At 38.3% G+C, this 10434-nt stretch overlaps 1 protein-coding gene across 1 annotated transcript; it reads left to right on the forward strand.

Annotated features, from left to right (window-relative positions):
• Window positions 1-4495: 4495 nt before the first annotated feature.
• On the forward strand, window positions 4496-6311 carry LOC116201344 (blue copper protein-like). Its single transcript, XM_031532555.1, has 3 exons — window positions 4496-4809; window positions 4984-5448; window positions 5641-6311. Exons 1-3 carry the CDS (start codon window positions 4629-4631, stop codon window positions 6087-6089), a joined length of 1095 nt encoding a protein of 364 aa, XP_031388415.1. The 5' UTR covers window positions 4496-4628; the 3' UTR covers window positions 6090-6311.
• The last annotated feature ends 4123 nt before the right edge of the window (window positions 6312-10434 follow it).

A 10434-nucleotide genomic window follows, 5' to 3' on the forward strand; every position in this document is an offset into this window, starting at 1 on the left:
CTCGTTTCTCATTTTTCCGATCAGCACCTGACGTCCGGAAGCTGTCGGAGTAACTCATTCCATTGTCTTGATTGTCCATCCTTTTTTCTTTTTTTATGGGCGTGCAGCTAATATGCAGAAGTTGATCAAGGGATCTCAACTAATTCAGTTAGAATCGACTGATCCATTAAGGAGTAAACCTCCCGACGTGAATTTTCTTCATTCGCAAAATTTGAACTCGATACCTTATTTAAGTGGAACAAATACCAAATCACTTGAAACCAACCCACATTAATGTCCATCCCCTTATTTAATAAATCCTAACTATGCTCAGAGATCTGAACAATCGTTACATTTTCGGCAAAAGATCATAGTTAATGACCATCGAATTAGTCCCGGATTGATTTTCTTTTTTTCATTATGCACCACTCGATATTTAAAAGTTTTATAACCCCGGCTAATTTAGGTTTAAGTCAAGTTGGTCACTTAAGGGATAAATCTCTCTGAGTCATGGATTTTCTCATTCACAAGACTTGAATCTAAAATCTTATTTAAAGAAACCAAGTATTTGACTACCTGAACCAATCTAAATTGATAGTCTCATGTTTTAATAGATAAAGTTGAGCAATATCATCAATGAATGTTTTATGTTAATCTCATTGTCCTCTTTCTAAGGTGGTTGAGGAAACTCTTCCAACGTAAATTTTGTTCATTTACAAGGCTTGAACTCGAGCCATTGAGGAACAAGTATCGAATCGTTTAAACCAACCCATGTTGGTTAAGGAAGACAATTAATTAAACATAAAATAAAGATTTTTCTCTTGTTGATCTCTTGCTTATGGAAAAGAAAGAGCGTAAAAATGATTTTTTTTTTGGGTCAAGAAAGCAGGGCCTATTACGGGATATGCCATGATTTCCGAGATATTTCCACATATTCTCCGAGATTTGTTACATTAGAATCTTATTGTATTCTTAGAATATTCTAGGATATTCTTAGGATATTCTTTGTATAGTTTATACAGTAATCTGGCTCTGATACCATGTGAAAAGAGGAGAATCGATTGAATTGAAGGTGATAATCTTTATTGATGTGACAACCGTATATATACAGAATAACTCATTGATACCTACGGTAAGTAAATCAAAAAGGATACTGTATAAACTATACAAAGAATATCCTAGAATATTCTAAGAATACAATAAGATTCTAATGTAACAAATCTCGGAGAATATGTGGAAATATCTCGGAAATCATGGCATATCCCGTAATAGGGCCGAAGTCCGAAGGGAAGAAAAATACAATTACATAGTAGCGAAGGATCTCAACAATATCATTGGAAAGGACAGTTTAATTTGCCACACTTCCGAGGAAAGTGACCCAACAAAGTATGGAGAAGGTGCACTTGGCGAGCAGGTTCCAAAACGAAGAGACCAACGCGGAAAAATGAGGCGCACACGCAACGTCCTCTCGGGGAACAACTAAGTGGCGAACGGGTCGATCCAAGTCTACCTCAACATGACATTTCTAAAGCCAGACTAGCTCCAAACCAGACTTGATCTCTCAAAGGTCAGCCACAACGGATGTTGCAATTTCCCAAGGTTCTGAGCGAACTCTCCAAACGATAACGTGGCTCATTTAAGCACCTAATTACTTATTATTGCTCATTCACATAAAGCTCCAACAATTTGCAATATTACCACTACTCTTAAGTTCATCTGTAAGCTAAAGGGAAGATTCAAAAAAAAAAAAGCCAAAGGAAAGATGACCTGGCATGATCACGTGGCATTTTAAGATGATTGTGCTCACTCAGCCTTAGCATGTACTTGTTCCTCTGTCAGGTGAGTTGTATTTTCAAAAGCTGACACCATTTATGTAGTCGGTCGGCGTACTATATTCGTAAATTTGCCTACCTATAACGAAAATGTTACTGTAATTGTATGAAACAATGAATTGCATTGCTTCTTTCTAGATGCAGGCCGTTTTCATGGGGAATATCAATATGACTAAATTAATTGGCTCAAAGATCTGAATGGGACGAAGCTAATGAGAGAGCAAGTCTTCCTTGACACTTTCTCTTCACTTTCCATACCATAAATGAACATACTTTTACCATAAAAATGGGGAGTTCGGTATGGAATTTTCTTGGTCTCGACACACATCTGGCGTCAAGATTTAGTTAAAAAAATTAATACAAATAGAAAACAATGCATCGCTAGTCAAGATCTGCCACCTCAATTATTGATTATATATATATGTATGTCTATTGTATATCTTTTAATAGACTAAAACTCTTGTTCATTGTGACCAAGTCTCAAACTAATACTTTCTTATTTTTTCTTATGATGGTTAATAATCTCTTAACAATAACAATAACAATAACAAACAATACATTATAATTGCTCATTCAATCATCACCAAGTTCTTTTGTTTCCAAAATTTTTAATAAAAAGAAAAAAGAGTTATATGATTCATTTTCATTCTTTTTGAAACATACAACCTTACTTACTATAAAAAAAGAAAAGAAAAAAGAGTTATATGGCTTTATAATATGCTCCATCGAAACAATGAAAAGTGGTATGTATTTCTGAGGATACCATATAGTATTATTAAGTCTCTGCCACTTTTTTTTTAAAAAAAAATCAAAATGCTAATGTATGTGTATTATTTTTCACGTGAAGTCACAGCCGATCGAAAAAGAAAAGGCTCTCTATGTCACACAGATTCACAGTGTGATTGGAATAAGGAAGATTTTCTACTTATTTCAAATATAAGTACGAATTGAAACTTATTCCACATTTTTTAAAAATAAATTTAATCTAAAGGATCAATGAATTAAAATGATAAAATTTCTTTTTATATAAATCTATAGATATATTTGCATATGTTATATTTTAAAAAAAATTCTCATTTGTTTATATTGATTTCTTTTTGTTATCAGTCACATTGTTTTATTTGTCATGATCAACTTGAAAGTTGAAAAACTACGGGGCACGCAAGTCTTAAAAAACTAGACTCAAAGGCCATCAAATCGATTCGCAGGCCAAGGAAAATTTGTATGTTTTAAAGAAGTAATTATCGATGTAAATATGCAGAATTTGGTTTTTACAAAATGTGTAAGAAATAGAAAAATATGTTTTCTTGACTTTTTCTAATTTTAGATATCCAAAATAATTTTTAGTAAATCATCATCAATCATGTTAAGTTTTTTGGGTATAAACTCTGGTATCCGAAAATCCAATTTTGCATGGACTAATCCAGTCAAGCCGGGTCGACCCACTAAGGGGTAAAACTCTCCTAGCGTGGACAAACATGTTAATTTTAATAGCGCAGTATTAGCTTAAAAATGTTTCATATGAATATCACATTATCATTTAATCTAAGAGCAAATTCTAATAAGTCAGTCTTTTTATATCAAATTTGTATTTCTATTTTTTTATTTATTTTCTTCGACTTAGTATTATTTATTTATAGTATATAACTCCTAAATTATCATATGATTAAGTAGTAAGCACTCATAATATTGTTTGCTATATTATTTTCTTTTTAAATCAATATGCGTCCTGGTATTCGAAAACTCGCTAATTACAAAAGTCTCGCAATCATAAATTTCTCTATTTAGAATACTCGAATTTGGCTCATTATTCAAGGGAAATAAGCGTTGAATCATTTGAACCATTTCATATTTATTTTTTTTTGTTTTTTGAGATGATTACTCTAATTGTCAAATTCAATTTTCTTTATTGCAATTATTATGCGATATGAGTTACATTTAAAAACATAATTATATTTAAGGTAGCTGTTGTTTGCTAGTCTCGCAGCAAAGCGCGAGTGTTATCCTGGTTATATGTATTGCTCTATGCTCAGTCCACATTTGTCTAAATGGGAGTCTGCAGAAAAATCCAATTTGACTTTTTTCTATTAAAAAATAAAACACTTTTTGGGAATAAAATAATATTCTATGCCCGACAAATGAAAATAATTTAATTCGAAGATTCGGTAGAGGTCCTCACGCGGCAGAGAGAGTCTAATTAATCTGGAAGTCCCTAAAGTCCAGCCAGCCATACACGAATTAGCCCCATTCCACCTAAAACTCACCTGCACAAAATTAGATCATAGGAACCAGAATCACCCACGTGGCTCGCATCTTGCGGTTACCACACCCAACTCTCCCGTTTGGAGCAAGACCCGACCCATCGGCTCAGATTATCGAAGAGACGCTAAGTCATAACACATTTATTTACCATTTAAAAGATGCAAATATTTATCTCGTTTAAGGAATATAGATGTAAACATCCAACGATTATGTTCAACTCGTTCCAACTTATTAACTCGTTGGTTTAGAACTACTCATAAAATAAAGGCGGCATCTGGAGGTCGAGTCCGTTATTCCTCGTTCTAGTCTTATGGGGATTCAAAACGTCGGTAGGATAAAGGCTCTTTGACCGGGTACCATATCAACCCTTTCACACGGCCTTGGTTATGTATGTATGTATATATATATAGTGTGGGCAAAGCATCCAACCCAACCAAAGCACTTCCCTCATCCCAGTCCACAACACGGAGGAAACAGGGCAAAACAGAGCAGAGGAGAAGGAAGTTTGTCGACATAAATTAGGGGCGACCTTGGAACACTGATTGAAGAGAAGAAATGGCCAAGAGCATTAAGAACATAGCTCTTTTGGCGCTGTTTGCTGCGGCCATAATCGGTTCTAGTGCGCAGACCACTTACGAGGTGTTGGACTCGCTGGGTTGGACCATCCCTCCAGGCGGTTCCGTGGCGTACACCGCATGGGCTGCCAACAAGAGTTTTTCCGTCGGTGACACTCTTGGTAATATATCTCTCTAAACTGTTGACGGAATTCGTCACCCGTAACAAAGTTTGTTTAGAAGTATCCTTATTTATATACGTGCATAAGATTCGGCTTCTGGACTGACGCACCAGTCTGTTTTAAACCGATCATACCGGTGCTGATAGTAAAAATTTTCTGGTGGAAATTTTGCAGTGTTCAACTACACCACCGGACAACATGATGTGGCCAAAGTGACTAAGGAAGCATACGACAACTGCAACGCCACAAACCCTATGTCCCTCGAGACAAATGGCCCGACCAACATGCGGTTGGACTCAGCCGGTGAGCACTACTTCATCTGCACCTTCAGCAGCCACTGCAACATCGGCCAGAAGCTCGCGGTCAATGTCACTGCTGGCCCAGGGTCTGCCCCGGCCCCAGCCCCCGGAACCCCGGCCACTCCTCCCCCAGCCTCTGCGCCAGCTCCTGCAACCCCCTCTACTCCTCCACCTGCCGCTGCTCCAGCCCCAGGGACAGCCGCCCCTACTCCTGCCCCTTCCAGGGCCCCGCTGACCTACACTGTCGGGGATGGGCTTGGGTGGAACGTGCCCCCTGGTGGAGCTGCGGCATACCAAACATGGGCTAGCAACAAGACCTTCATGGTTGGAGATGTCCTAGGTAACATTACTAATCCAATAAGCATACATCCACTAGCATTCCACGCGTACCATGCTAGTGAAAAAACGCACGTACCTCCGTAGTCCCTTCTGTTTTTTTATCAGCAAAATCGCGATGTATTTCCTTTGGATTGGTTAATGCTAATTCTCGATTGGATGTCAGTTCATAATATTTCTTATTGTTCTGTTGCAGTGTTCAACTTTGTCAACGGAACGCACAATGTGGCTGAAGTGACCAAGGCGGCCTACGATTCATGCAACACCTCCTCCACGATTTCTCTCCTCACCAACTCGCCGGTGAGAGTCACTCTCAACACCGCCGGCGAGCACTACTTCACCTGCACCTTCCCTCGCCACTGCACTCTGGGCCAACAGCTCACTATCACCGTCTCCGGCAGCTCCACTGGTGCTCCATCTCCCTCGCCGACCACCGGCGCCAGTCCCCCTCCATCAAGCACAGGCGGTGCTCCTTCACCATCGACCACCACAACCCCTCCTCCGACCCCAACCACCACCCCCACTCCCACCACACCTTCTCCGACCAGCTCTGATATCCCTCCATCAGGAAGCTCAGCAACCTCTTTGAGGGTCACCGGACTATCTGCCACGGTCCTGTCAGTCGCTCTAGCCTTGTTGTATTAGGATTTCCTAAGAATGATAGTTTCTGATTCATTTGTTATATATATAGGCGATATGTAGGGCTCCCGATTGAATTTTCATCCTTTGTCATGAACAAAATAAGAGCTTATCTTCTAATTATTTTGTGTGTGATTTATATATTTTTTGTCCTGGAGTTTTGTTTCTGAGCTGAGTCATGAACGCTTGATGGGATTGTGAACTTTAATGAATTTTGTTGTTTGATCATTTCAAGCCTATAAAGTTTATTGTTCCTAGTTATAATTAGATTCCTTTGGATTTCATATTTCAAACGCGTACAAAAGTGATTATTCCTCCTTATGAGAAAATCTCGTAACAAATTTAGAATATCGAAGAGAGTCAAGATAGATACCACTTTACATGACATTCTCTCGCTGATTTCTATTTTCTCCTTTTTATCAATAAATATTCGACTTTTCATATATCTTTATTATAAATAAAGTTCATCAATTTAATATAATAAAATATAAATAATATCAATTAATAAAAGAACATAAATAATATCATAAATAAGTAAATTTAAAATTTTATAAAGTGTGCATCACACCTCTTTTCATATGTACATTTCATATATCCTTTGGATCTCTTATCCATGTCTATATTTCCCTAGTTGTGTCATTTTCTCTTTGGCCCTCTCCACCGGCAGAGGAGTAAAAAATGCGTGCCTTTTTCTATCGGAAAAAAGAAAAAAGAAAAAAAAAGAAGAAGCAGGTCTCTTTAAGGACTATTTAGGAAGCAGAATTTGTCAACTGCAGGCTTTTAGTTTGTTGACAATTGTTGATTGTTCTTTTGTCTACTTTGATAGATAGAAAGCAGAACGGGATCTATAAAAAGTCGATGTACGATCTTGACACGGCAAGCCAAGATGGTTCACGTTTCTACAATTAAATGGTCGAGATGACTTTTAGCCATAAGAATATAGAGAGAGCAACCCTGATTAAAAACCCTGACTGGATGTATCAATCCTGTAATTATTTCAAAGGAGAATTAGATGATCTTTTTCCGGTGAGATAAATGAGTATCTTCAATTTATTGAGTAAAACGCGAGAACAATAGTCGATTTAATATCACATGTTCGAGCCACCTTAAAAATTATATAGAAAAATACTTTTTATTGGATCATTTGTCCGTTATTTTAAAAAAAAAATCACATATAAGATGGATGCATGATGCAATCAATCCTTTATATGATCCAACTAAATATCCGATTTGAGTTAGGTCACCTGCACAAGCACTTTTGACCTTTCCCCTCCATCCCCTTAAATGAATCAACGAATTATTCATGAATGATATATGCCAAACTAAGCATGAAGGCTGCATCGGGGTAGGAAGGTCAAACTCATCAACAATTCATTCATACGTAATCAAGTTTAGGCACGCTTCATGTCCAAACCTGAACTACTTTTGAACGTGCGAAGTGATCAGAATATTTACTGGCCTTTTGTCATGGAATGAATCCTCGTTATCTTTCAAGCAAAAAATCAAAATCAAAATATGACCAAGAATAAAAAAGAAATTATGCAAGAACGTGATTTCTGCTATTGCGATTCTCCTGAGATCGCTTAGATTTCTGCTACTGTGATTTTCCAGAGATAGGTTCAAGTACCTGAGAGAACTTCCTGTACGTGATCAAGCATCTCAGCTTACTGCTACTGCATCCGATGGAGCTCCGTCCCTTCGATCCTCGGAATCTCAGCTTCACGTAAGTCTATCTCTATCTAAATGAGCATACTGGATAAGCGATTTCTCTAGCTTCCTTCGAATCAGTGGATGGTACTCTTTAATTTGCAGAATTTTTGGCATCAGGATCGGAACCTCAGTGGATGGTACTCTTTAATTTGCAGAATTTTTGGCATCAGGATCGGAACCTTACTTTATGCCACTATATGCATTATAAGTTTGTCTAATTTTTTTTTACATGCTTTTTGGTAAATTCGATTGACAATGGTTTAATTTCCAAAAGGTAGAATGAAATCGACGAATTTATGGCAATGGCTGCTAGCTTGGTCAAGAATGCAAGAGAACTCCAAGAGGCTTTTGGTAATGAAATCTGTAAAAACTTGTATGGATGAATTGGCTGCAGAGTGGCCATTTATTTCAACCATTGGTAAGGTTAGAGTTCTATATTTTCCTTTCGGGGCTGTCATTAATGAATGATGTCACACTGGTGAAGTATGTGGTGAGGATGGATTGTATCTCAAAAGTATTCAGATCAGGACACAGGCCATGGAGGGATTACTTGAAAGGTTTCATCTGTAGGTAGGAGATTTATGCATTCAGCTCAGGTTTACTTGCTTGGGGTTATCTGATGGAATACAAGTTACTAAAGAAAGCAGCTTTAAGTGGAGATCCGTTTTGCAGGAGGATGAGTGAACTCTATCAGGTTTGATTTCCTCATAAAAGTAAAATCTTGCCGCTCTCCTTCTCGACATTCGTTCTGCATTTGCTCAAACAAACATTAGTAGCCACTCTAGACAGTGCTGTGATCAGTTTTTTTTCCACTTTTCTCTTATTACTGTTTTGTAGTTCCCTCTTCTCAATTGGTGCAAGAATCACAATGTGAGATCGTCTATTTCATCCTTAGCAAATGTCATCTAGTCATCTAGTATAAAGATTTGCCACATGAGATGCCTCAGTTGTTTGAGATGCAATTCGTGACGATTTCTACTTACTACTCTATTGTTGTTCTATGCAGATTGATAAAGGGTATATACTGTCGAAGGTAAAACCCATCTCTCATTTATTGATACCTCCTACACTCTTAACTAGTCATCTAGTATAAAGATTTGCACATGAGACTCCTCAGTTGTTTAAGATGCAGTTCCTTACGATTTCTGCTTATTACGCTATTGTTGTTATATGCAGGTTGATAGACAAAGAGTGTATACTGTTGAAGGTAAACCCTGTTAGTCATTTATTGATATTCTTATCCACTCTTGCTCATGAAAACAATCTCCTAACTCCACCATGCTTGAGTCCCTTTCAGCAACCTTTTCCGGGAAGATAAATTTCCTCTGGATTACAAACCGAGTTAAAATCGCCAAGAACAGCCCAAACTCCAGAAAATGAAGAACTTAAACCGTGTAAATTACCCCAGAGCTTCCTTCTATCCATTTGAGAGTTGATGGAGAGTTGGATGCATAGATGAAAGGGAAGAAGATTGAGGAACTGATAGTTGGACAATTAGTTCTGCAATGAATAAATTGGTCTGACATGGAGAGTACGACCAGATCAAATGAAGGCTTCCACAACAAACAGATTCTGCCATTTTCAGCGTGAGAATGGTTAGAAGTCCACTTATAATTCTTCCAACCACTAACAACGTTCTGAATATTCTGTTGCTTAACTTTGGTTTCAAGAATTCCTATGATATTCACTTTATTATTTCTCATATGAGCCATTAAGGTTCTTTGTTTCAGGGGATCATTCAGTCCCCGACATTCCATGCTGATATGATCATGGAGGATCAAGAGGATGGGACTGTTTGTCCTGACCCTTGCTCATATTCGTTCTAGATTTCTTCTTCCCTTCTATAACCTTAAAACCAAGATCCACCGTCCCTGATTCAGCTACATGGTTGGTAATTGCTTGCAAGACTCCCGTCGCAACTTCATCCGCCTCTGCCTTACCCTTGCCAAGCATTTATTTTCTTTCCCCCTTGGTCGAGGCATCCATGGGGGAGCTGTTTTCCATATTAGAAGCAGTCACGACTTTTTGCTCACTGTGGATCATCTCCTTTCTACTGCATGGTTCCATGGACCACGGGAGAGGGCATTTTACTTCTTGCTCCGTACAAAGGAAATTGTTCAGCATCAGCATGTTTTTGAGGCTCTTCAACGGTAGCAGGTCCAACCGAAGCAGCCTACAACCACTCAAATTATGCTTCCTTCGAGTTGTTCTCTTCTTGGCACAATCACGACCAAAAACCTTACACTTCTCACATTTATATGGATACCAGGGATAATCCACGCAAACATCAACCCAGTAATTATCAGCTATAGCTAATGGAACCACATCCAAAAGCTCATCGTCAACATCCATCCCAACACAGACTTTTGCATAATCAAGATGCAATTGAGAGGCCACGGCATTGTCCATATAAAGAGGCTTCCCAACAAAAGCTAGCAATATAACTAATTCCCATTCCATGATAGAACCACAAAGGTATATTACGAAGAATGATCTACACTGGGATACGGGTCAGATTAATTTTCTCCAGCGACATCTCTGGACTCCATTCTTGAAGAAGGAGCGGCTTATGATCGACGCGCCAAGGGCCAAACTCAAGCGCCCACCGGAGAGAATTAGCATTGGGAAATTGGAACAAGAA

Source organism: Punica granatum, chromosome 3, assembly GCF_007655135.1.
Source record: "Punica granatum isolate Tunisia-2019 chromosome 3, ASM765513v2, whole genome shotgun sequence".
Lineage (NCBI taxonomy): Eukaryota > Viridiplantae > Streptophyta > Magnoliopsida > Myrtales > Lythraceae > Punica > Punica granatum.

Excerpts from the sequence above, each read along its gene's own strand:
- LOC116201344 (XM_031532555.1), top strand. The coding sequence starts at position 4,629 with ATGGCCAAGAGCATTAAGAACATAGCTCTTTTGGCGCTGTTTGCTGCG. Across the intron at positions 4,810-4,983 it reads TTCCGTCGGTGACACTCTTG|TGTTCAACTACACCACCGGA; the intron begins GTAATATATCTC and ends GAAATTTTGCAG. Across the intron at positions 5,449-5,640 it reads CATGGTTGGAGATGTCCTAG|TGTTCAACTTTGTCAACGGA; the intron begins GTAACATTACTA and ends GTTCTGTTGCAG.